At 42.7% G+C, this 26,837-nt stretch overlaps 1 protein-coding gene across 1 annotated transcript in view; it reads right to left on the reverse strand.

Annotated features, from left to right (window-relative positions):
- The window catches only part of LOC120863043 (lysine-specific demethylase 4C), a 404,602-nt gene that overhangs the window by 4,772 nt on the left and 372,993 nt on the right, over window positions 1-26,837 (reverse strand). The window contains exons 20-21 of the mRNA XM_040239292.1: window positions 7,544-7,663; window positions 3,838-3,930 (exon numbers count right to left, since the gene is read on the reverse strand). Of these exons, the coding sequence (XP_040095226.1) occupies window positions 3,838-3,930; window positions 7,544-7,663 (213 nt within the window). The remainder of the gene's footprint in view (window positions 1-3,837; window positions 3,931-7,543; window positions 7,664-26,837) is intronic.

Genomic DNA, 26,837 nt, shown 5'->3' on the forward strand with positions numbered 1-26,837 from the left:
GCAATCGGCACCGGCTTGTGGGTCTCCTAGCACCAGCTCGAGCACACCGGGGTAGCAATCGGCACCGGCTTGTGGGTCTCCCAGCACCAGCCCCTGAGACTCCGGAACAGCAGGCGCAGTGATTGGCTCCTGCGCGCTGCCCACACATGCTCCCTGGATGGCAGGGGCCATGACTGGCATCTGCTCCCGGCTCTCTCAGTGGTCCATGCCCACCTCTGAAGCTCACAATGGTGGTGCTGGCTCATGCCTACCCCTGGAATTTTTAGGTGGCATCCTGCTGCCTGAGAGCACGCACAGGGAAAGGAGTTCCACTGATGGTTCCTGCCCCTCTCCTTGCGTGGCACTCAACAATGGGTCCTCGCCTCCTGAGGGCCCAGCCTTCTTCCCTGTGTAGCTTCAGTCGCAATATCCCAGCCTCTATAGGTTGTCTGCGTGTAGCCAACTCCACTCTTCTCCCTGGGTATGACCTCTGACGCCCAAGCTTTAGCACCCAGCCCCTGCCTGGGCCAGCGCATAAGCATCTACTGCCAGGGAGTGTGGGTCACTCTCTGTTTTGCCTTCCAGAAGCTGGTTGTTGCACTCTCCTCTGAAGCTCTGAAGCTTTGCACCTGTCCATTGAGGGGACCTTTCCTCCTTCACAGCCCCCTCCCTGGGGCACAGGTCTTGTCACCACTCCTCTCTCTCTCTCTTTTCTTTCATCCTAACCAATTATGTGGAGGTTTTCTTGCCCTTTCAGCAGTCTGAGGTCTTCTGCCAGTATTCAGTAGATGTTCTGTGCAAACCGTTCCATGTATAAGTGTGTTCTGGACATATCTGTGGGAGGAGGTGAGTCCCATGTGCTATTCCTCTGCCATCTTGATTCCTCCTTCCCGTAAAGCTTTCTTTAAAGCACTATTTTTCCTTCCTAATTCCCTGTTTTTTCCCCTTGAATGTGTTCCCAACTGGTTTTTATTGAGATGCCACCAATGTAGAGTACACCTCATTATGTCACGGAGGCCCCCTCCCCTGGTGGTGGACAGAGGCAGAGCCTAGATTTGAAGGCTTGAAAACAGGTGATCAGTCATGAAGAAGAGACAAAGAATGGAACAAAGAAGCTTGAAAACTAAAAACAGGCACAGGTTAAAAGCCGAGCATGTTCCCTGCCAGTTCATGAGACAGTCCTCCAGGGTGGTAGGCTCCCTCTGTAGCTTCACCCAGGAAGCAAAGTAAGAGACTGTGGATGGGCTGGGCACTCTCTGTCATTGGGAGAAAACAGTTTTGGTTCATTCATTCTTGGCAAAGCATTTCCTCTGAGTAATCTTTCCCTTTTATAAGTGCTACAGTTAAAGAAGAAAATGAAACATCTATGAAAGTGTTGCCACTGTGTGAATAAAGCCAAAGTCAGCCTCTCAAATTAATAATAAAACCGATTTACCAGCAGCGCCAGTTAATTATGCAGCATTGCTATGGTTATTCTGTGAGACAATAAAAGGTAATGGGGCCGTTTCTGAAGTTAGTGGGAAGGAACCCAGCACAATCACTGAGGTGGACTGCTGACTCTCTTGAAAAATTTCTCCCCAAGTCAGCATGTGTCTGGGTGAGCAGAAGTCATTAAAACACGAAGGCCTCCCAGTGAGGGCTGCAACCTGCCCTTCCTTAAAACAACAACAACAACAAAACCCCTCTAATTATAAAGTATCTTCCATCAACAAGTTTTCCAATTAGATTTGTTTCACCAAGTGGAAAAAAAAAAAAAAAACATTCATAGGCTAGCCAAGGGCCAGAGGGTTATACACAAACCTGAAGGAAAAGCTGGTTTGTTACAACAGAAGCACGTTAAGTCTTTGATTCACTAAAATCGGAGGTGGCAAACTGGATTTAGTGACTGTGAGCAAACTAGATTTTGTCCCTGAAGAGGTTTTCTACTAGGCTCGTAATAGGTTAGATTCAGAATATCTATGTGATTTATATATTTTTAATTTAAAATTTTTTTCTCTGAGGGTTAAAAATAAAAGTTCAATTTGGTGTGACTGCTCTGAGAAATGGATCTTAGAAAACTCAGAAGCTGTGCTCAAGTAAAGCTACATGGGAAAGCACACTGACATTAGAGCCAAATCTACCGTGGAACAAAGAGATTGTGATCAGAGCAGCTTTCTTTTAATGTGATTAAGAAATGGTATTTGAAATCTACAAGACCCAGCTGGTAGGATGCTTAATCATACATGAATTAGAAAATCAAAGACCTGAGGGACTTCCAGAGGTCTCCCTACTCCATTTCCCAACCTCTAAATCTCCAGGTGATTTGAAAAAGGAAAAGGAAAGGCAAGGGGATGGAGAATCCAAGGAAAATACAAGCAACAGGATGAGAGGCAGTCATCTCGAGCAACCTGGAAAGTTGTTCTTAAGAGATTTCAAGACCTAGAACACTGACAAATTACCCAGGGTTTTAGGTCTCTTTTAAGGTTTTATAGATGTCTTTACTCTAGGAATACTTCATCCTCCCTTTCCCTGCTGTTTATTATCTGAGAGTTAAGCTATTTTCAGCACGTGGTTCCCTACATGTCATGCTTCCTCACTGGGTGGGCAGCACTGTCTCTCACCTCTCAATTGCTTTACTGTGAAGGACCTTCCCCTCAGGATGCAGCTGAGAAGAAACTCAGCTTAACCCTGATGTGGTTTACTCGGGACCCCACTTGACAGGAGAGGGGCTGAATATACAGGTGAACATATAAGGAAACACATGGTTTTTCCAAACTAATCTAGGATAACTCTATCATTGCCTAAAAGTATATTATTAGCATGCAATGAAAATGCAGGATGTCATTTATTCAGAAAAAAAATTCATTTCAGTCAGAAAAAGCCCCTCATTCAAATCTCCTACTTTAGTGTTTATCATTTCACAAATGCACTAGATGTAATTCTAAATGAGTAAAACTGGCTTCATTTCAGGGTCCAGAAAATATTTTATGATACAATAATGAAAACTAAGTTATTGTGAATATTTTTTAACAACTTCAATTTTGATTATTTGTCAATGTTTGTCTTTTAATGGTATGTACAGGGCTTGAAACTAATAATGCTTTCTTTAAAAAAAAAAAAAAAAACACCACTTTACTATTCCCACAACTAGTATTTGGGCTTTGTTTATTCCTTCTTTTATAAAAGTGATACTTTCATTTAATTATGAATTGACACAACCATTAATAAGCTTCAGAGAGAGAGAAGTTGATCAATATAGTTGACCTTGAAAACATGGGTTTGAACTGCATGGGTCCACTTAAACACAAATTTTTTTCAGTAGTAAACTTGATGGTACTATACGATCCACAGCTGGTTGAATTCATGGATGTGGAACCGTGAACAGAAAGGATCTGACTATCCAAGCCATATGTGAGTGTGTGGAGAGTCAGCACCCCAACTCCCTACACTGCTCAAGGCTGCACTGTAAATGATAAGCCTAGATGTTCGCTACACCGAGTCTCCATTAATCTCCTACTGAAAGCCTTCTTTTAACATGGCTTTCACTAACAAGATTGTAAATGTCTTGATGGTATCTTTGTATGTTCCCAGTTCTCTTGCACAGAATATGTACTCAGTAACTTTTTGTATGCCAACAGATGTTAACATAAAAAAGCATCATTTGACCTCATTAGAAAGAAAAATGAACTTGCACTGGTTTCCCTGTTTCTGATCAAATATATTTGCTTTGGATTAAATAGATTTCAATAATGGAAAAGATGCATTGGCTTCCTAAAAAATCAGTCCAAAGGCCTAAGTGTGTTTCTGCTGGGCTCAGGAAACAGTGCTAGAGGAGGGATTCACAGGGCAGACCCCTCAGAGAGATTATCTGGTACTTACAAATCGAGCTTTCACTCTCTTAGGTAACTCTTCATCTAAAGTGTAGATGTCCTCTCTCTTCATTGCTATCTGGGATCCATCTTCAAATTCAACCTAATGCAAAATAAAGCATTGAGCATGGTATATTTTTTAAAAAGCAAGAAGCATTCACCATTTTCTTCAGGGTTCCAATTAGCTACACACACAAAAAAAGAGAAAAAGGATTCAAACAGAACAAACAAGAGAGCTAGCCAACAGCCAAGGAAGGGAGAAAAGCTCTTTCCCTTATCAGACCAAGAACAAAGCATGTTTCAAACAGGCCAAAATTCTTGAAAATGAGTGTCCTGGAATGTGTGATATGAAAACTTTATGCCCCCAAAGCAAAAAAAAAGAAAAAGAACTTCTGCTCAGATGATTTCTCACAACAGGAGACTGTGGCCAGTTTAGCACTAAGGCCGGTGGAGCCTGTCAGTGCTCTTCGTTTCTTTAAGATGCTCTGATGACTTAAGAGGGAGGGTGTTTCTCTTTGAGAAAAAAGTGATGACATATTTTACTCTTATAATCCTCCCAGATAAAATAATTTCTCAAGTTCTTATAAAACTTTAACTTTCAAAACTCACTTTTGTTAAATTCAACCAAAAGGCCAGAAAACTCTCAGGTTCCCCTCAACCTCATGTGTCAACCATGTCAATGGGTGAAAATACATAACCATCTAAATGAAAATGTTTAAAACTTGTTTTTCCAAGATATTCAAATGGAAGTAAGTATTTTCATTATCTATTTTTTTCAATATTTTATGCTGTTTTGTTAGAGAAAAAGTAAGTGACACTGAATAACAGAAACGTAATCTGGGGAACTTCATCACACACCCTATTCAAAGTGATCCTGACTAGGCTTAATCCCACATGAACTCTCCCAGAAGAAAACAACGAAAGGGATGCAATCAAGGTAGAATATCTAATTCTAGTATGTTCTTAACTCTGAACCATTTATGGTATTTTTCAAGTTTCTAAATCGTCTATCTGAATTCTTTTAAGAAATAAATATATGCTTGCAATTCTAGTTTAAAAGGTGAGTTAAATCATGTAGCTGTGCTATGTTAATAAAAACAATCTGCTGAAGTTTAAAAAGCTACTAAAGATAAAATATATAGTTAAACTTTGTATTATCCATGTACTGCTCCCATTTGACTGAGCTCAAACAATGGGGCAGAATTAGGTCTTGGTCACAGGGGCCATCTCCCTGCTAGTTCCCAGAAGGCTGAGATGGGAAGGCTTTTCTTCCTGGCCTTGTTTCAACAGAATGGTTTCTTTAACATTTAATTAGGCCAAGGTGTCATCCCATTTATACAGTTTGATCGCATAGCTAGAACTACCTGTGCCTACCTTTCTTCTGTTGCCAATCATTTGAGAATTCTAAAAGAGAAAAAGTCAGTTTTAAAACAGAGGAATTATGGTATGGTGACCAACCATCCCAGTTTGTCCAGGACTGAGGAGTCTCGCAGAACGCAAGATTTTCAGTGCTAAAATCCAGGACAGTCCCTCAAAGCCTGGGATGGTTGTTCACCAGAGTTTGGACAGAGCAGAGAGTAAATTCTGGCTCTTCCCTTTATCAGCTCTGTGCACTTGGACAAATTATCAAATTTGCTGAGGCTTTCCTCCCCTCATTTGTAAAATAGGATTCAAAAACCCTATCTTGGAGAGTTACTATGAGGACCCCCAAATGCATATACCTAGGATACTTGGCACTGTGCAACAGGTATTTGGTTCTATTTTTATAAATGTCTTTGCTTAGTCAATGGTGAGGCTGAATAATTAGACACAAAACACAACATGACTTCAAAAGGCCACTTGGTTTAATGAAGAATTTTAAAGTACTTGAGAGACAATTTTAATATCAGTCTTAACTTTTTCATTGAGTCTATAAATATGCTCACTGTTCTATGTTGATAGGCCATCATAAATTCGACTGAAGTTAACACACTAATTACTAATTAGCCAGAATTTCAACATGTCCTCATTATGATAATTTTCATGTAGCTAATGGCTTTGCTACATGTAAGATGCTTCACTTTTGCATGTATTGTTTAATTAAATGTAATTATTTTCTTTTGAATGATGTAGTAAAGCTTTTTTCTAGGAGACTCCAGTATTACCAGCCTGTCTTCTAATTTTTGCCTGATTTGGGACATTCTGATACAAAAACGCTCCAACATCTAACCTGCTGTAAATGACCTCAATCTGCAACTTAACAATGTCACCAATATAGAGGGGGAAATGGCCTTTAAGTGTACACACACACACACACTCCCCTTGGCTTTTTCTGCACCTTAAAAAATGTCCTTCCCTAAGTTTTCCAAATGTCTTTGAACACTGCTAATTACACTGTGCTCCAGTTTTTGGTTCAGTCTTTTAATGTTCTTTTCCACTTAAGCCCAAGCCCCTTATCAGTCTTTGAACAATTTCTCTGAGGAAACTGGAAGTCTTATCATTCTCAAGCTGTTTTTAACTTAACAGGCCTGAACCTTCTTGCTTTTTCTCCCTTTACTTCAGACTTCCTGTTTTTACACTACTGCTTGAGAATGTTGATTTCTGCCATCACATTACTAGAAGTACTATAATGTATTGGTTCTAATAAATCTTTTCCTTTTAAAAAGTCTTTCTGAAGGAATAGAAACACATATGTGCCATCCATGTTGTTTTTCTTACTAGAGCTTAACTCATCCTCATTTCTAATAGGGATATAGTTCAATTTTAATTGTATAAGTGTTAGTCACTCAGTTGTGTCTGACTCTGTGACTCCACAGACTGTAGCCTGCGAGGCTCTTCTGTCCATGCAATTCTCCAGGCAAGAAAACTGGAGTGAGTTGCCATTTCCTTCTCCAGGGGATATTCCCGACCCATGGATCAAACCCCAGTCTCCTGCAATGCAGGAATCTTCTTCACTGTCTGAGCCACCAGGGAAGACCTTTTAGTTGTATCCATATTTTAAAATAGTATATACCATTGTTCAGTGAACAGACTTCCCAACTGACAACTGTACTTTTCATCATAAAAGCATCCTATAAAGAAACCTGCCTGCCAACGCAGGAGACCTAAGAGATGCAGGTTTGGTCCCTGGGTCAGGAAGAGCCCCTGGAGGAGAACATGGCAACCCACTCCAGTATTCTTGCTTGGAGAATCTGCATGGACAGAGGAGCCTGGGCAGGCTACAGTCCATTGGGTTGCAGAATCAGACACGACTCAAGTGACTTAGCATGCATGCATGCCTGGGTGCACAAATGGCTCCATTTGTGCTGGTTTAGGTTTGCTGAAATGTCAACAGGGATGATGTCTGTCGGGGAAAAGCCACCCATTCAGGGGCTGCTGGGTGATGAACAGCCATCACTGACTTGGCTTAGTTAGGTAATCCAGCCACTTATTCTTTTCCCATATAACAGAAACACAAGAAAGCAGCCTACCATCCGGTCAGTCATCTTTTTGACCTAACTATATTCCTGACTACTAATCCATTTATCAAATGTTGTTAGTTTCCCAGTATTGAACTTTATTATCCCCAGAATAAAACTCTATTATCTGGGTCATCAGTCTTTGAAACTTTGCCTTTTTTATAAAACAGCAGGTGTTCTAAATTCTAGTTTCTTGACCCACAGCACACTGGATATACCATCTGCCCTCTGGCTTCTCCTGTCTATCTCAGCAAGCATCAGACCCAGGGCAGCACTCACCTGGTACATGTGGGCAACATTTGATCCAAGATACTTGGCCCCATAGAGTTTGCCATCAGGCCACTTGACTTGGACGACTTCTCCCTCGGCAGGAGGGCCTAGTTTCACACAGTCTCGGCTCTGCAGAATAAACGGAGTTGGGCTTTTCAAGGCAAATGTCTAAGTGACTGCATTTAGAACTTAGCAAATGATGAATTCCTGGCAATTAAAAGGAGTTATTGCCTCTGTGTTTTATGGATTATGATCTTGCATGGGTGTTCAGGGGAAGAGTTATGAACCAAAGGAGTACTTAAAGATTCAGCCTAGATCATAAAGTTGCAAAGGAACCACCATAATCCAAGAAGGAAGAAACATCGGCATTTATATTTGCTATTTGACAGAGAATTGTTCAGAGGGTAAGTAAAATGTGCATAGAAACTGCTTTGGCTGAAAAATAGACTGGTTAATGATTTATAACACCTGACATTTATACAGCATCTTGCAGTCAACAAAATGCTTTAACATACATCTCATCTGATCCCCACAATCATTCCATGAAGTAGGCAGAGACTGAATTGCCCCCACTTTACTGACAAGGAAACTGAGCCTCCATGCAAGCTCTGGAGAAATGAAGCTGTGTAAGAGCCAAAGACCTGAGGACAGCGGGGCCAGAAGAGAAGCAGACCATCACTGGAGTTGGCAGGTCTTGAAGCAGCAGCAAGGGGACAGTGCCAGGAACATCCACAGTGTGTCAAATGAGGCTGGGAGGTGCTGTCCTGTTTGGCAGCCCTCTTCTGAAGAACCCTGGGCCTGCCTCAACAGGCCTTCTTCTGCCTGCATCTCTCCTTCACTGACTGGCCGCTCCTTTCATGGGGGATCACGGGGACCCCTATGGCCAGTCTTCTTACTTTACTTCTTCCACTCTACTCCACCTCCTCCTCAGGCAGCAACTCCTGAGTAAATCCCCCAGTAGTTCATCCTGGAAAACCCTTTTTTGTGGGGCACAGAGTTAGTTTACAGACACAGTTTGCAGACTTAAATTTGTATGTATTGAGTATGACAATAAAATTTTAATACAAAGGAATTAAATACTTGACTACTTTGATAAACTTTCTGCACATTTAACAATTCATGTTTTGCTAATCCTGGTATTTTACGGATGAGGCCCATCTCACTGACTGAAATGCACACTTGACCAGTCAAGTTATAAATGCAGACTAGGCATGATCCTGTGGTTTAAATGAGAGGCACACACTGGAAATATTTAGTGGTTTATGATTAGAAACCCACCCTAGATTACTTTTCATTATTAACAGAAAGTTGGCTTCATAAAGGAGTGGTCCTTTTACTGGGCTTCCTTGGTGGTTCAGATGGCAAAGAATCTGCCTGCAAGGTGGGAGACCTGGGTTCGATTCCTGAGTTATTGCTGGATTCAAGAGTATACGAGGCAAGTATGTATACTTTCTCACTGCAGACTATGCTTCCACTTAAAGCTATAGGCAAACAAACAAAAGAAGAGGCTCTGCAGAGTTGATAGTTTGCATCAAACTTAGTCAAATGAAAACAAGTTTCTTATTGGCTTTCATAATACTTGACCTCAGGCAATGCAGAATTGAAAAGGTAAGATGAACTGTATTCTGTATAAGCCCCCAGGGTTATCATATCACTTTTCATTTCCCTTCCCTTCCCAAAATGAACCTGGTACTAAGAACATTGGAAGGTGTAGCTTGCTTCTAAATAGACACTGTCTGGTCTCCTGGGTTAGGAAGCTACATTAGCTCTGGGATAACTCTGAGCTAAAACCCAGATGCTTTGGTGATGAGGGCAGAGGGAGAACAAGAGTATGTTTCTTCCTTCATCTGAAGATTTTTTCCATGTAGAGGAAGCACTATTGGGGGTAATAACTCCTGGCTTTTTTTTAATTCATTTTTTAAAATTTAATTCTTATTGGAGTATAGTTGATTTACAGCGTATTAGTTTCAGGTACACAGCAAAATGAATCAGTTTTATAATACACAGACACACACACATATCTACTCTTTTTAGATTCTTTTCCCATATAGGCCGTAACAGAGTATTGAGTTCCCTGTACTATACAGTAAATCCTTATTAGTCATTTATTTTATATACAGTAGTCTATATATGTCAATCCCAATCTCCCAATTTATCCCTCCTCTGCCGAAGCAATCTACTGATTCAATGCAATCCCTATCAAATTACCAATGACATTTTTCACAGAACTAGGACAATTCTACAATTTGTATGGAAACACAGAAGACCCTGAATAGCCAAAGCACTCTTAAGGAAGAAAAGCAGAGCTGGGGTGATCTGGAAACTTCTGGTTTGCCCCTCACTTTCTTTCTTTCTGTGAAGCTGCTCTGATCCTTCCACAGAAGGAATGGGTGGTATCTTGCACCACAGGTCACCAGAAGGCCTAATTCTCAGGTCCAGTGTATCAGGAGAATCCTTCGCCCACAGATGTAAGCCACACTCTCCAGCGTCTGCTTTATTACAAATAAAGGAAGTATTTTAAGTTTTCAAACCCTGACTTCCTTCTCTCTCTGCTTGCCCTCAGGCCCTTTCAATTGGCCCTTCTTTACTCCTAACAGAGGCAAGTCAAAGCCTTGATGGATATGAAGCCACAGTCCTACCTACTCACCCACCACAAGCCACCTCCAAGCGGGGAAGTTATCCCTTAGTTTTACAGATTTGACCTTCAACACAGGTTTACTACCCTTTAGAATAACTACCTCAAACCAATCCTGAGCGCAATTCCCGGGACCATATCACCAAGGTGTTGCCAATGGCCACAGAGATATGACCTGTTCAGTTCAGTTCAGTCACTCAGTCGTGTCTGACTCTTTGCGACCCCATGAATCACAGCACACCAGGCCTCCCTGTCCATCACCAACTCCCGGAGTTCACTCAGACTCACGTCTATCAAGGCAGTGATGCCATCCAGCCATCTCATCCTCTGTCGTCCCCTTCTCCTCCTGCCCCCAATCCCTCCCAGCATCAGAGTCTTTTCCAATGAGTCAACTCTTCACATGAGGTAGCCAAAGTACTGAAGCTTCAGCTTTAGCATCATTCTTTCCAAAGAAGTCCCAGGGCTGATCTCCTTCAGAATGGACTGGTTGGATCTCCTTGCAGTCCAAGGGACTCTCAAGGGTCTTCTCCAACACCACAGTTCAAAAGCATCAATTCTTCGGCACTCAGCTTTCTTCACAGTCCAACTCTGAAAAATCATAGCCTTGACTAGACAGACCTTTGTTGGCAAAGTAATGTCTCTGCTTTTGAATATGCTATCTAGGTTGGTCATAACTTTCCTTCCAAGGAGTAAGCATCTTTTAATTCCATGGCTGCAATCACCATCTGCAGTGATTTTGTAGCCCAAAAAATAAAGTCTGACACTGTTTCCCCATCTATTTCCCATGAAGTGATGGGACCGGATGCCATGATCTTCATTTTCTGAATGTTGAGCTTTAAGCCAACTTTTTCACTTTCCATGTATAAAGGATACTCAAGGCATTTATCATAAACATACAACCTTGTTAGTAAACTAAAACGTATGCAACCTTAGAGTGAGGAATAATTCTTGTTTGAAAAGGTGTCCGGAATTAAGTGTATGAGATATAGTTTGTTTCTTACTGTCGGCAAACACTTGACTCACAGCAAATCTTAATTTGGCACAAAGCAGCTGACCTCACAGAGCCCCTTCCAGCTCAGCGCCCACCTAACTGCTATGTATCAGTCACCGTCACTACACTCTCTTTCACGTCAAAATCTAGGGGAGACAATCTTGCTTGCTATCTTCAATTTCTTGCTTTCAGAACTTTTTTCTTTATTCATAGTAGAAGAATAAAGAAGAATAACCAACCAAATTGAACATAAGGCTGCACAGAAGAACACAAGAACATAAGGCTGTTTTGAGAGTTTCCCTTCCTCCTTCCCCACCAGGCGGCACTATTCTCAGTCATGATGTGGAGCTTCCCACCTTTTGCTAGGTCCTTCAGGTGGAAGAGGATATACTTAGATTTGCATATAACTTCATTTAGTGAGTTACACCCCAGCTACCTTCCAAATGGGCTTAAAGCAGCTCACAATAAAACACAAAAGAGTTTATTTCTGTAACACCTAGTCTCCATAGATAAATGGTCTCAAATCTTGAGTATGCCAGAAACTTCCTATGACTACACGGTGTACATAAAGCATTTAAACAGGAATGGGATTAGGAGTACGTGGGTTTATGCTTCCCTGACTCCTCCAGTGCAGAAACTGCTGGATGTTTCTTCAAACTGTCACAGTCACTAGTCTGATATCTATTTACTGACCACCTGTGGGAGACACTAGTGGAGTCAATGGTGTCCAACTCTTCGAGGCAGAGACAGACAGAGGGTGTCATGCCCATGCCTGGAGGGCTGTCACACTGAGCCCCACTGCTGTAGGGTGGGGGCTCAGGGGTCCCTGCAAGGGCTGGAATCCATGTGGAGTGTGTGAGCTTCAGCCACCAGAACAGAATTTGTATTTGATTCATAGATTGGGTTTCTGAGTAAGACTTCATGCAGGGGAGGAAAAAAAAAAAAAGAAAAAGGTTTCTGTTAAAAATAAAAGGTCCCTGCTGTGCGTGAGGAATCAAACAAAGCAGAGCTTCTCCAAGTGTAGTCTGAACCACTGGGGACACATCACAATTGGAGGTTCCAGCTGCCACTGCCCACCACTCTACGTGACTGGGATGGTTTTTTAAGCATTATAGAATGGACCTCCTGATGCAGTTCTTAGTGTGTTGCTGGAACAAGTGAACACCTCTGCTGGAAAAGTATATGCATTAAAAACCTTGACTAATGCATTTCTCCCACCTGCTGTCTAGACTCTCAGAAGAAGTTTGCCTTCACCTGCCATAAACACCTGTTTACCCTCTGCTGTACTGCCTCCAGGGATGTGTGAACTCCCCTGAAGTCTGCCAGTGCTCTGGCCACAGGGACACTGGTGTCTGGAGCTGTCAGTCAGCCTGTAGCTAGAGTACTACACAAGTGACGTGAAAATGAAAGACAGAAGTAGTCATCACACTCAAGAGTAAACTTCTGCCTATGATTAGAGGACTGAGATGAGCCACAATCCAGTGACAGGATGGTGTCATATCACATTCTTGCCAAAGTCATGCCAAACCCCTGTACTTCCTCTGCTAGCAAAAGGGAAAAGCCCAACAGCCAGTCTGATTATTGGAATTCCAAAGTCACTGTGTTTTTGGAACTCTACTAGGCCCTTTAAAAGGGACCTCTAGAGGCAGCAGCTGTCCTTGCATGCTACCTACCCTACTCTCTCTCCCACTCCTCGCCTCTACTAAGTATAATCCACAGGGCAGGCAGCCTCATCTACCAGTCTGATTACACCAGATGAAGACACGATACATGAAATCCCAGTAATTCATCAGCACATAGTTTGGAACCTCAGACAATCCCCCACGCAGAAAATGCTTCAATGACCGAGAGTAAACTGATGGCCAGCCGCTGCACTGAGGGATAATCACCAGCTCATTACTGGACTCGGGCAGGGATTAACAAATGATAGGCGTGTGCTCATCAAGCTGGCTATCTGTCATCGGTTTGGCTCCTCAGCCTCTGAAACCCCTTCTCCCTTTCGAAGTCTCAATGGAAGGCAGAGCTCACATGCCATTACAAATGCTGAAAGATGCCAGATACGCCCTGGCCCAGGGTTCCTGGCGGCAGGTACAGACTAAGCCAGGCCAACTTTGGCTCCACCTGCCCAGGATGTAGACCCTGTGACCAGACAGAGATGCAGAGAAACAGTGGAGGAGGATGCTCTCAAAGGTAGCAGCAGCTCACGTGTGTTGATGGCAGAGCCCTGCTCCAGGGCCCCGGAAGGGGAAGTGAGCTGGTCCTATTCACCTCCCAGCTGAGCAGCCTCCCTTTCTCACCTATTGTTTGACCTTGTTTTTCTGACTCCTTGGATATCCCGGGGATGTCTTAATAACTTTCCACTAAGTTTCTGTAGTGCCTAAATCACTTTACAGTAAGTTTTTTGTTTTGTTTTTGGCTGCGCTGTGCAGCTTGCGGGATCTTAGTTCCGTGACCGGGGACTGAAGCCAGGTCTGGCAATCAAAGTAAAGAGGCCTAACCACTGGACTACCAGGGAATCTCTGAGTTCCAGTTAGTTTTTGTTGCTTGCTGCTAATGACCTTGACAGATAAGTAATGGCAGGTTTGGGTGGTGGCAGTTCCCTTCTCACAACATGGGGAAAGAGCCTTTAACAGTGGAAATAAAAATGGAAGGTTTCCCACACCACCTAATCCTCATTCAAAGGACCTATGAGGAAAACCATACCTCAAAAAGGAAGGGAACAAATTCATGGCACCACCCACCTGTTCACAAGACAGGGCCCTAGATGATTCGTGACTACCTCCGAGTTGTACTTTCTTGGACTCCAAAATCACTGTGGACAGTGACTGCAGCCATGAAATTAAAAGATGCTTGCTCCTTGGAAGAAAAGCTATGACAAACCCAAGCAGTGTATTAAAAAGCAGAGATATCACTTTGCCGACAAAAGTCCATTTAGTCAAAGCTATGGCTTTTCCAGTAGTCATGTATAGATGTGAGAGTTGGACCATAAAGAAGGCTGAGTGCTGAATAATTGATGCTTTCTAACTGTGCTGCTGGAGAAAACTCCTGAAAGCCCAGTGGACTGCAAGGAGATCAAACCAGTTGATCCTAAAGGAAATCAATTCTGAATATTCATTGGAAGGACTGATGCTGAAGCTCCAATATTTTGGCTACCTGATGCGAAGAACTGACTCATTAGAAAAGACCCTGATGCTGGGAAAGATTGAAGGCAGGAGGAGGAGACTACAGAGGATGAGATGGTTGGATGGTATCCCATGATACCATCCAATGGACAACTCAATGGACATGAGTTTGAGCAAACTCCAGGTAGATAGTGAAGGACAGAGAAGCCTGGCATACTGCAGTCCATGGGATTGCAAAGAGTTGGACACAACTTAGCAACTAAACAACAATAACCAAGTTTCTGATGTACTCTGCAGTCTGAAGCTGTGCTCTCTGCAGTGGTAGCCCTTTAGAGGGGGTTCTCAAGAAGATGACTTCCAAAGGGACGTACCATATTATGTAGATTAAAGTTTGCACTGCTTGTTGTATATAAGTCACAATAATTTGCTAACAACTCTCACTCTAATAACAAAGATAGAAAACATTTTAAAATTATTTTTCTTCCCCCCACCCCCACTGGAACAGTTTCAAGTAGTTTATTTGGCTAGGCATAGACTTGACAAACATCAGTATGATTTTTGTAGTTTCCAAATAACTTTTGTTCTGAGCTTCTACTCTATATCCTTTGGGGAAATTATAGATTTTTTATTTTAAAGATGGAAAAACAACCCATATTTTCATCACCTACATATAAATCCTGTTACAATGTTGATTCTTCTCGGTGGGAGGGGGGTTCAGGATTGGGAGCTTGTATACACCAGTGGTAGATTCATGTCAATGTATGGCAAAACCAATACAGTATTGTAAAGTAAAATAAAGTAAAAATAAAATTTAAAAAAAATAATAAAATAAAACAACTAAAAAAAAAAAAAAGAAAAAAAGTAAAAAAAATTCGGACCTCCTCTACAGATAAAACGTCTTCTCTCATAGCCACAGCCTTTATTTTCTTTCATGTGAGAGTACAGCTGCCCTCTTCCTAAAGAAGCAGGCCTGGCTGCAGCCATGAAGACCTTACAGTGCAGTTCCCACTGTGGTCCTCACACATCCCACAGCACTTGAGGGGGAAGGGTCTTTCTACCATGGTAAAACAGAAACAACATAAAACTTGCTGCTTTAACCATTTTCAAGTATACATTTTAGTGGCCTTAAGTATATTCACAATGTTATACATTCACCATCACCCTCCTTCCCAGATTTTCATCATCCCAAACTGAAACTCTGCACCCATTAAACAATAGCTCTCCACCTCCTGCAGATGAACCTCGAGCCTATTATATAGAATGAAGTTAAGTCAGAAAGAGAAAAACAAATGTCATATATTAATGCATATTTATGGAATCAAGAACGATGGCACTGATGAACCTATTCAGAGAGCAGCAACAGAGACAGGCATAGAGAACAGACTTGTGGAGAAGGCGGGGGAGAGGAAGGAGCGGGTGAGATGAATGGAGAGAGCAGCATGGAAGCATATACACTACCATATGTGAATAGACAGCCAATGGAAATTTGCTTTTGGACTCAGGGAACTCAAACTGAGGCGATGTAGCAACCTAGAGGGGTGGGGTAGGGAAGGGACATATGTACTGCTATGGTTAATTCGTGTTGATGTATGACAGGAATCAAACCAATGTTGTAAAGCAATCAATCAGTTACAAATAAATAAATATAAAAAAATAGCTCTCCATTTCCGGTCCTCCAGTCCCAGGTAACCACCATTGGAAAGCCTTCCTGATTTGGAACCAGTCTGTTGTTCCATGTCCAGTTCTCATTGTTGCTTCTTGACCTGCATACAGATTTCTCAGGAGGCTGGCATATTGAGTGCAGCACTTTCACAGCATCATCTTTTAGGATTTGAAATAGAATCTGGCTATTTGTAAGCACCTCATAAGTGAAATCACATACTTTCCCTTTTACATACTTGGATGATTTTGTACCTTGCTACTGATCACCTATAATTAAGAGGATCTTCTTAGTTATTAATTATCCTTTAAAATTCCATTTTACTGAATATATGCAACATTTATGGATATTCCACAATTAATTTAAGCATTCGCCTATTGGAGATATATAGGTCATTCCATTTTTCTCATACCATCTATAATACTATTATATATTTTTCTCCATAAATCTTTGTCCAAATTATGACTGTTTTCTTAGAACAGACTTGTAGAACCAGAATTACTTGGTGAAAAGGTATATAAACTATAAAGTTAAATTCATCAGTTTTGAAAAATTCACCATCAGACTTACTTCTCTAGTGCAGTAAGTCTATTTTTAGCCACTCGACAAAATTCTGCTTCAGTCAGTCCAAGGTGGAGTCCAGGCTAAATGACCTCCCAATCCCTCCTCTCAGCCACACTGAGAACCAGCGCTCAAGAAGATTCTCTCCCAGCACAGCCCATACCTCGTGTGTACAAAGGAAGAACTGATTCCATGCTGATTCCTTTCACAGTGGCAGCCTTCCAACAGACCTCTTCTCTATGCTCTGTACTAGTTGTGAAACACTGTCATTTCAGCCTGTGGGCCAATGAATTCAAGCCAACCTACTTCCACACTGACACTCATCATTCTGGGAAAATTCCATGTCTGATGCCCAGTTTTCCCGTGTGAGAGAGTTTAAAATCTTTTACAAGGGACACACATGGACACATGGACACATTCCCTTTCTGTGTACTGATACTCTGGTTATCTCTTGGAGTGATGCCTCCTTATTCCCTCAAACAGCCAAATTCCTTTCCAGCAGCCACATTTCTCCACTGCCCTGACACTTAACCATACCCATCTTCTAAAGGACAGGATCTTCTTTACAGAAAGAACAGTACTGACACTTATTTGGTAAACTTCTGGGGCCCAATTAGTTGGTTAGTACACACTTCCCCTTTTGCTATAAGCCAAGAGTAAAAGCAATTCCTGGTAAAAGTTCTGAGGCCCCAGAGATGCAGGAGATTTTATTCTTCTGAAAGTTACTATAGCATTAAGCCTCGGAAGGTACAGTGGTAAAAGAAGTCACATTTTTGTTATTACAACTAGGTGAGATGCTGGCATGAAAAAGCTTCTAAAATCATAGAAAATACAAAGCTAAGCAATTTCTTTTGGAATTATCTTTCTAGCTCTTTTGTAGGGAGGAAGCATAAGAAAAGTCAGTAACTAGAATCAGGGGTGACATTGGGGAGCCGACCTGACTGCAAAGGCCCGTGAGAGGGACACAGGGAGCAGCTGGGACGTGTGGGGCTAAGCAAGGCGGCTCTGAAGTGCTGGCCAGGGGTTCTCTGTATCCCTGGAATTGCAGACTATGAATGGAACCGAAAGGGCCATTTATTCTCTCCTCTCTGCCTTGGGGAGAGGCCGCTCCTCCCTGCCTGCCTGCCTCTTCTCCCTCCCCGGCATACACTGTGTCTCCTGGTGCCTGGCACTGACTCGGCATTGGAAGGCAGAGACAAAAACAGTCCTCTCAGAGTGCTTTCTTTCACAGAATTCAAAATCCAGATGGGGACTCAAATATATACATGAATACCTACAATATGATGTGCAGTATGTGATCACAGGTGAATGGGCAGAGAAGTGGGGACTCTGTGTTCATGACTCAGGCTCCCATGACATCACCTGTGTCAAGGCCCTTCTCCTCATGATTAACCTGATTCCTCAGGCCTTCCCCTCAGTGGTATATCCTCGGCCACATGAGTGAATGAGTCAGAGCGTCCCCCTTCAGGACTCTCCTGCACTCATCTGGCTTGGTCCATGTGAATGCTGTAAGATGGGCAGACAGCAGTGATGTAGCCCTTAGAGGCAGACACCAGATGGAGCTGGCAGCTTCCCCAGCACTTTGTGGGGATCACTGATGGAGGCTGTGGTGTAGCAGCCTGATTTTATCAGGGCTCCATAGCTGGTCAGACTATCACACTGACTGTTGAGGGGTGCGTGTGGCCAGGTCAAAAGCACAGAGCTGTAGGCTGACCCTTTCTCTACCCCTCAGGAGTGTTCTCGAATAATCACACCAATGATCCCTGGGCTGACTCCCATCAAACCAGGAGTCAATGCAGGAAATCCTTCCAGTTCAACTCCTAAAAACCCCATATATATAAACTACTTGAAAATGGGGTCAGTATGTTGAATTCTTTCTGATACTTCTTCTGTAATCCTCCTTTTATAAAGGTATGGAAGATACTACTGGGAATTTTGTGCTTAGGGACTCTCTTGACCAATGAGTTGACTAAAAATTACTAGCTTTCACCACCAATAATAATAACTGCCAGCATAATCATAAACACTACCTGAGTGTTTAAGTGCTGATGCATGAATGCATGCTCAATCACTCAGCTGTGTCTGACTCTGCGACCCCATGGACTGCGGCCCTCCAGGCTCTTCTGTCCAGGTAGTTTTTCAGGCAAGAATAGTGATGGTTGCCATTTCCTAATGTAGATTATGTGCTGGACGCCATGCTGCTTCATACAATATGTTTCAAAAATTAAAACCTGTGCATTTATTATTATCTCCACATTTTATGGATAAGATAGCTGGTGTCAACTTCCTTGCCCTGGATTGCATGGGTGGTTACGGAGCAGAGATGAACACTAGGTCTGTCTGCCACACATCCAGCTCTTCCTGCCTTGAAGACTCAGCCAACACCTAAGCCCAGCCTGGGCTGGCTGCACCCTCCTGCTGTGCTCTCTGCAGACACTAATGCAGAAGCACCCCAGAACTGAACTCCTCACACTCAAAAATGGTGGGCAATTCCCATCTCTAGGGGACAGGTCTTTTACCCTTTTTATATTAATAGTTGTGGGCAGAGGCTAAATACATGAGGGGAACAAAGTATTTTATCATGTCAATAAAAGTTATGTTGCAAAACCAAGAAATGGAGGGCATGAGGTCAGTTTCTCTGTGTTGCTGTTGCTCAGTGTCTAAGTCACATCCGACTCTTTGTGACCCCCATGGACTGTAGCCCACCAGGCTTCTCTGTCCATGGGATTCTCCTAGGCAAGAATACTGGAGTGGGTTGCTATTCCCTTCTCCAGGGGATCTTCCTGACCCAGGGATGGAACCCAAGTGTCCTACATCCCGCAGGCAGATACTTTACCACCAAGTCACTTGAGAAGCCTCAAATTTCTCTGTATTGGTTTCTAAAAATAAACGTCAGATCTAAACTGAAAACAGACGGATGAAAGGAAGGATAAGGGTAAGCACTGTAGGGAGAGAAGGCTGTCCTGTGCTCACATCTCATGCTGGGGGCTCTGCTTACCCACACTGGCTTCTGCCCACTCCCCGCTGCCCCGCAGGCTGTGCTGTTCCCCACAGCACCCGCCTGGGCCCACAGACATAACTGGCAGTCTTGCAGTAACACTGCTTGGTGTCAAAGAGCTGCTACTGTGCATGACCAACTTTATGTCCTGGCTTCCTCAGCAATAAAATGGAGATAATACAACCTTGCAGAGCTGATAGGCAAATGAGAGCTAATAAATATTTAAAATGAGAGAAAAACAAAGCACAGTGGCTGGCAGCCGGTGAGTCAGAAGTGATCTGTCCCTGGATTTACTTCACATCAACAGGGAACATGGAGTATGCTAGGGAGAGGACAAAAAGCCTTGGGAGAAGGTGATTCTTGGCATTTGAAATCATCAAAGAGGATGCACTGAGAAGCCAAGAGCCTACTATCAAAGATGATTAGACAATGTTAGCCTCGTTGAAATCCAAAACACCCAGTAGAGGAGGAAAGCAGGAGTCATCTCCCAGACAGGCAAAGAAGCACAGTGTCCTGCACCCGCTCACACAGCTAGTAAGTAGACAAGTGGGGCGACCTTGCACTCAACACGTAATTTTCAAGCATCTCTTATGTTCTAGGAATAGTGGAATTGGTAGTGAGAAAAAGGTTTTTTTTTTCTCTTAAACCTCATGCAACCCTTTAGTGGAAAATGCAGGCATTAAACTAAAATAATAAAGGTAAGTGTAAGAATGATATCATAGAACTCACAGGGTAAAGCAGAAGCATTTAACTGAGGGATTATTGCCACATTACATGGTGGTTATATCCCAGAGAGCCTCAAGATGCCCTGAGAGGTGGGAGAACTAAGATGAAATTCTGACACAAGATTCTGAAAGAATCCAGATAAGGAAAATCAGGAAACACAAGTCATGATATAAAGTTTCTCAGAAGGGTTCAGATCTTTTTAAAGAAATAACTTTTTTTTCCTGATTATAAAACATGCTTATATGGAAGATATAAGGGGATAAAGTTGAAAATCATAATCACCTATGATTACACTCTCCAGAGATAATCAGTAACATTTTGATGCATTTCCTTTGAGAATTTTTCCTTTGCATATTTATATTTTTATATATAATTGGGATCATGCTGTATATACCATTTTTGAGCCTGATTTCTCCATTTATTACACAGTGCCATTAAATAGCCTTTGAAAACATGATTTTTAATAGCAGCATAAATAATTCATTTAACCTTAGCTGCACTGGTTAAGTGTTCAATGTCCACATTAAAGCAACAATGAGTTGTCACGCTTGCATCACCAGTTTGAGTTTCGGGCACTATGTTCATACACTCGAGACCAGAATTTTGAGTGGAACGCTGTCCTAAAAAAATTTCATCCTGAAAGTATCCTGAAGGAAGAACACTCTGAAAATCACTTTATATTCATTAAATCATTCATTCCTTCCCACAACAAATATGCATTAAGTGACTAAGGCAGGAAGACTGTTTTGTTTGAATTTGAGAAGACTCATGAGGAACCTGATAGCATGTAAAAGCTGCCAGAAAGAAAGGATGAAGGGTATTCAGTTTTGGTCTAAAGGTTAAGAACTGACTGGATCTTAGGGGTGTTTCAGAGGCACCATTGAGACTCCACACAAAGAAGCTCATGCCTCCTAACAGCAGCAAACTGGTAGTGAGTCCCTGCAGCTTGGAAGTATTCAATACCAGACTTGAGAACCACTGTACAGGGGTTAAGGTCATGCATACTTGCTGCAGAGCCTGGAGTCTGAGGGAGTCACAGAGGAGGGTTAGGTTGGTTTAGAGGCTACAGGGGGAAGAGACTGCACACTTAGCCATTAGCTTGTCTTACTTAGGCAGCAGTGCTGAACTGAGCCAGGGTTACTCAGAACTTTTACACAAGAGACCCGCTGTCTAAGATTTTCTCATTGAACAGTCTAAGTCTCACTGGAAGTTACAGGCAGAGCTAGGATTATGGTTCCCAAATTTCTCAAGCCCCTGTCTAGTGCCCTCCCTCCTTCACCAAAGTGCTGGGAACAGAGAAAGCAAAAAACAAGAAGAAAAATCTGACGTAGGTGGAAAATAATCTTTTCCTTTAATCTAATCCCAGTCACTCTCTGGCTACACTCCTAGAGCTCCTTATATAATATCAGCTTCCTCTATGGCCAAAAAAAGGGCGCATCAACACCCCAAGGAGAGGACCCATTTATGCAGGACTGTCTCGATCTCTGGTGGACACACAGAAGGTCTGTTCTAACCTAACAACTAGGAAGCTCACGTGCAGGTGAAGCAAAAGCATAGAAGTGACAAAAGAGGAGTGAGACCTCCACCTACTGCTGTGGAAAAGGCTTTGATGAAGCTTCGGAGATTAAATGTACAACTGCAAAAAGACACTGTGGTGTATAAAAATATGTCAAGGATTGATTACTCTTGTGGCATGGCCGAAGAAGATCTTGGCCTTTGAGTGTCCAAATGACCCTACACTATACAAGTAGCATGCCGCACTGTCAACTGGGGCCATGTGCCCAGACAAATGGCCTCGCCCAAGCTGGTCCAGCAAGGGCTCCTACACCTAAGCACATAGGTAGCTGTTCACCAAGAGCTGGACTTGGGAAAGGGGCGTGTGTGTGTTTGAATGAGTGGACTGCTAGGCCGGGCACACTCTAATGCTCACAGAGATGATGATAATTGACCCAATGTGTTTCTTTCCATGCCAGAGTCAGAAGAAGACTATGAGATTTTCCAGGCCGATGTCTCATTTTAAAGAAATGGGTTGAATAATAAAATGACTTGCCTAGAGTCACAACTCACCAAGAGTTGACTATTATTTAGTTTAACCTTGCATTTCACAGCTCAGTTGTGCAAGATTTTGAGCAAATGAGTAACACCTGGGGAGGATTTTAAACAGAGGATTTAAAAGGATAACCAGGAAGGAGTGAAGACAAACTTAAGGATTTGTGAGAATATGATTTGTCAAAAAATGTCAGCCTGTATCATGTTAAATTCAGAACGAGAAGAATACTAAAATGAATATATGTACAAATGAAGTAATCCAGAATTTCCTCCAAGTTGCAAATATGCCTGAACATAGCAATAAAATATGAACAACTCATTCTATGAAAGTTTCCCATGGAACCTACTGCTTCAATGTCTGTCAATTTAACATGTCCTTCTCAGATTTAATGCAAATGTGTAAACTTACACAATCATGTTCACAACAGACTGTCTTATGAAGAACAGGACATGTGTGATTATGACCAGCCTATTCTCACAGAGGCCAGTCTATCATAAATTGCAGACAGATAAATAAGATGGTTGAAGAGAGGATAATGAATCAATCGATCTACTCAACACTGTTTCCCTTAAAGTCAGAAATTTCAGAAATTCCCCAAATGATGCTTATGTTGTCAAAAGACTGTCAAATCAAAATAATCTCAACGTGAAATTAAGGAGAATTTTGCAGTTTGTAGGTTCCAGGAAAAATAAAAATAAAAATGATATATAGATAACATGCTATTGTCATATTCATCAGAACCAGAGCTTTTAATCCAAAGGCTTAAAAACACATTAGAGGAGGGCAGCGAATTTAGCTTTAACTGATCACACTCAAGCCTGGAATGCCTGGTTCTGAATTACACTGAGGATTATGTTGTGCCCTTTTTCTGCTAGTTAATGAACCTTTGAAGTAGGAACCTCTCTGCTCTTTTCACACTGGATATTAATCTTTATTTGAAGCCTGATTTTTGCTAATATCTGACTTGCTTAATGAAAACTAAGCAGTCAGCCAATTAATATTCAATTATGATATGGTCTTTTTTTCCCATCTCCCTCCAAAAAACAAAGTTTTGTTAGCATCCTCAGTTACTTTCCTTGAAACAGACACTCACTGTTCTGAATTAATGTAGACTGGCATATGCTGGCAACTGTGAACCGAAAACATGCCAAAAGGAGACCCCCAGGATACACGGGCATCTGTAAAGGGGGGTCAGTGCAGGTGATGCTGGAGCCAGAATAGCTGAACCTGGCTTTTACAGGGTAAACTAAGAAGGAAGAAAGAAGACCTCAGGGATGATACTATAGAAAAAGAGAAATGAAGACAGAGGAAGATAAGGGGTAAAAGGAGGTGGCTTTGCCAGCAACTGGTTTTAAATGTCCATCGTAAATACCCATCAGCAGTAACTACCTAACAGTAAAGCTAGGACGTGATTCCTAGCTTCTGTCAAGTCGATATGATGCCAGATGCATTCGAATAAAGATCTACATGCTCATACACACACGTAAGGATTGTATATGCACCTTTAAAACCCTGGGAGGATACTGCACCCAGATGGACACTGCTACGGAGACTTGTACTGTTCATCTCATGTCTACTTATAGTTCTTGAAGTTTAGCCAACCATGGGAATATAAGGCAAAACACTGGGCACACGTGATGGTTAAATCTTTGCTTTCTTATTATTACTGCTAAGCACAACATTTCATGTACCAAAGTAAGTCACTGATCCTTTCCCTTTAAGAATGGTACATAAATCTCAAACGGAGAAGGCAATGGCAACCCACTCCAGTACCCTTGCCTGGAAAATGCCACGGATGGAGGAGCCTGGTAGGCTGCAGTCCATGGGGTGGTGAAGAATCGGACACGACTGAGAGACTTCACTTTCACTTTCATGCACTGGAGAAGGCAATGGCAACCCACTCCAGTGTTCTTGCCTGGAGAATCCCAGGGACGGTAGAGCCTGGTGGGCTGCCATCTATGGGGTCGCACAGAGTCAGACACGACTGAAGCGACTTAGTAGCAGCAGCATAAATCTCAAAAGTGAGGATACTCAGGGCATGGAAGATCCACCTCCTTCAGAAAATGAGAACTCGGATTCCCAGAGGCCTCAGTGAAAGAGCCCTGGGGAGGGAACATGGAAGAAGGCGGGGAGTAAAAGTCCCAGAGGGGAGCCCTGCAGGCTATGTGTACAGAAATGGGGCTGGGGCCATTGGCGGATGGATGGGGAGTATGGGTCAAGTCATGGAAATGAGTGCTGAGGAGAACTTGGAGTAAGGAAAGTTAGGATGAACTGTAGAGTAAGGCAGACTACAGATGGGCAATGATGTTCCATTTAAATGTGTGTGTGTCAAGATGGAAGCCCATAAAAGGTGAACAGGACTCATCAATTTGGGTGGCCATCCCGTCACACTGAAGAATTACTTGGTCAAATACTATTTTATCTAATGGATTAGAGTTAGCTAATAGTGTGTAATACGTGAACCGCGAACTTCCAGATGTTCAAGCTGGTTTTAGAAAAGGCAGAGGAACTAGAGATCAAATGGCCAACATCTGCTGGATCATCAAAAAAGCAAGAGAGTTCCAGAAAAACATCTATTTCTGCTTTATTGACTATGCCAAAGCCTTTGATTGTGTGAATCACAATAAACTGTGGAAAATTCTGAAAGAGATGGGAATACCAGACCACCTGACCTGTCTCTTGAGAAACCTATATGCAGGTCAGGAAGCAACAGTTAGAACTGGACATGGAACAACAGACTGGTTCCAAATAGGAAAAGGAGTACATCAAGGCTATATACTGTCACCCTACTTATTTAACTTATATGCAGAGTACATCATGAGAAACACTGGGCTGGAAGAAGCACAAGCTGGAATTAAGACTGCTGGGAGAAATATCAATAACCTCAGATATGCAGATGACACCACCCTTATGGCAGAAAGTGAAGAGGAACTAAAAAGCCTCTTGATGAAAGTGAAAGAGGAGAGTAAAAAGGTTGGCTTAAAGCTCAACATTCAGAAAACGAAGATTATGGCATCCGGTCCCATCACTTCATGGGAAATAGATGGGGAAACAGTGGAAACAGTGTCAGACTTTATTTTTTGCGGTTCCAAATCACTGCAGGTGGTGACTGCAGCCATGAAATTAAAAGACGCTTACTCCTTGGAAGGAAAGTTATGACCAACCTAGATAGCATATTAAAAAGCAGAGACATTACTTTGCCAACAAAGGTCCGTCTAGTCAAGGCTATGGTTTTTCCAGTGATCATGTATGGATGTAAGAGTGGGACTGTGAAGAAAGCTGAGTGCTGAAGAATTGATGCTTTTGAACTATGGTGTTGGAGAAGACTCTTGAGAGTCCCTTGGACTGCAAGGAGGTCCAACCAGTCCATTCTAAAGGAGATCAGCCGAGGGTGTTCTTTGGAAGAAATGATGCTGAAGCTGAAACTGCAGTACTTTGGCCACCTCATGCGAAGAGTTGACTCATTGGAAAAGACTCAGATGCTGGGAGGGATTGGGGGCAGGAGAAAAAGGGGATGACTGAGGATGAGATGGCTGGATGGCATCACTGACTTGATGGAGGTGAGTGTGAGTGAACTCCGGGAGTTGGTGATGGACAGGGAGGCCTGGCGTGCTGCCATTCATGGGGTCGCAAAGAGTCGGAGATGACTGAGCGACTGAACTGAACTGAATGGTGTGTATGTTGTGATATGTCCACTTAGAGATGAAAATGAAGTGAAAGTCTATGCCATTTCTGAAATGTGTGATATCTGTTTTACACTGTGACATGGAGTCTTTCAGTGTCCCTTCAGCTCTGCAGGAGTTGAAACAAAACAAAGCAATCCTATGCTTTGCAGCGCCAGGGCCCTGGGATGGCTGTAAATGCAGTTGATTGTTCAAGGTGGGAAAAGCAGGGAAGAAGAGAGGAAACCTCAGCATAGCCAACAGTAGACTCATAATCTTGTCCTGAAACTTGGGCTTCCTTCCACTCAGCTGAGTGAGCTGAATCCTGCAAGGCATGCTGTTATCTTGACACCTCTTTCTTCCTCAGCCCCAGTATGGGTCTACCACTGACCACTCTTGATTTCACCTCCTAAATGTATTTTAGATCCTTCCACTGCTCCCTAGTTCAAATCACATCACTTCTGCTGATCCACAGCCATGCCCTCCAAACTGGTCCTCCAGCATACACCATAGCCTACTCCCCAGTTCATCTTCTCCACCACAGCCAAAAATGCTTCATAACAAATTTTCTCCTGTTGACTTCTCCTTCGGACTATCAGTGGCTTCCCACTGCTCCTGGAATAAAGATCTAACCCTATAAGATGGTCTTCAAGGTGTAGCTTCATCTGCCCCTTTCTTTCTTCTCTGGACCTCCAATCTGCCTCCCCCAGCAGATGCATCCTGCCTTCTTTCAGCAACCTAAGCAGGTTGCTCCTTCCTGCAGGTTGTTGCTTCCAACAACAGCCTTTGCACATGCTTTTCTGGGACACCATTCTCTGCCACAGTAACACATCCTGGAGATCTCAGCTCAGGTCACATTGATCACATCTCTACAGAAGGTTATTGTTGTTACCTATTC

The sequence above is a fragment of the Oryx dammah genome, unplaced genomic scaffold (assembly GCF_014754425.2).
Source record: "Oryx dammah isolate SB20612 unplaced genomic scaffold, SCBI_Odam_1.1 HiC_scaffold_1, whole genome shotgun sequence".
NCBI classification, from domain to species: Eukaryota; Metazoa; Chordata; class Mammalia; order Artiodactyla; family Bovidae; genus Oryx; species Oryx dammah.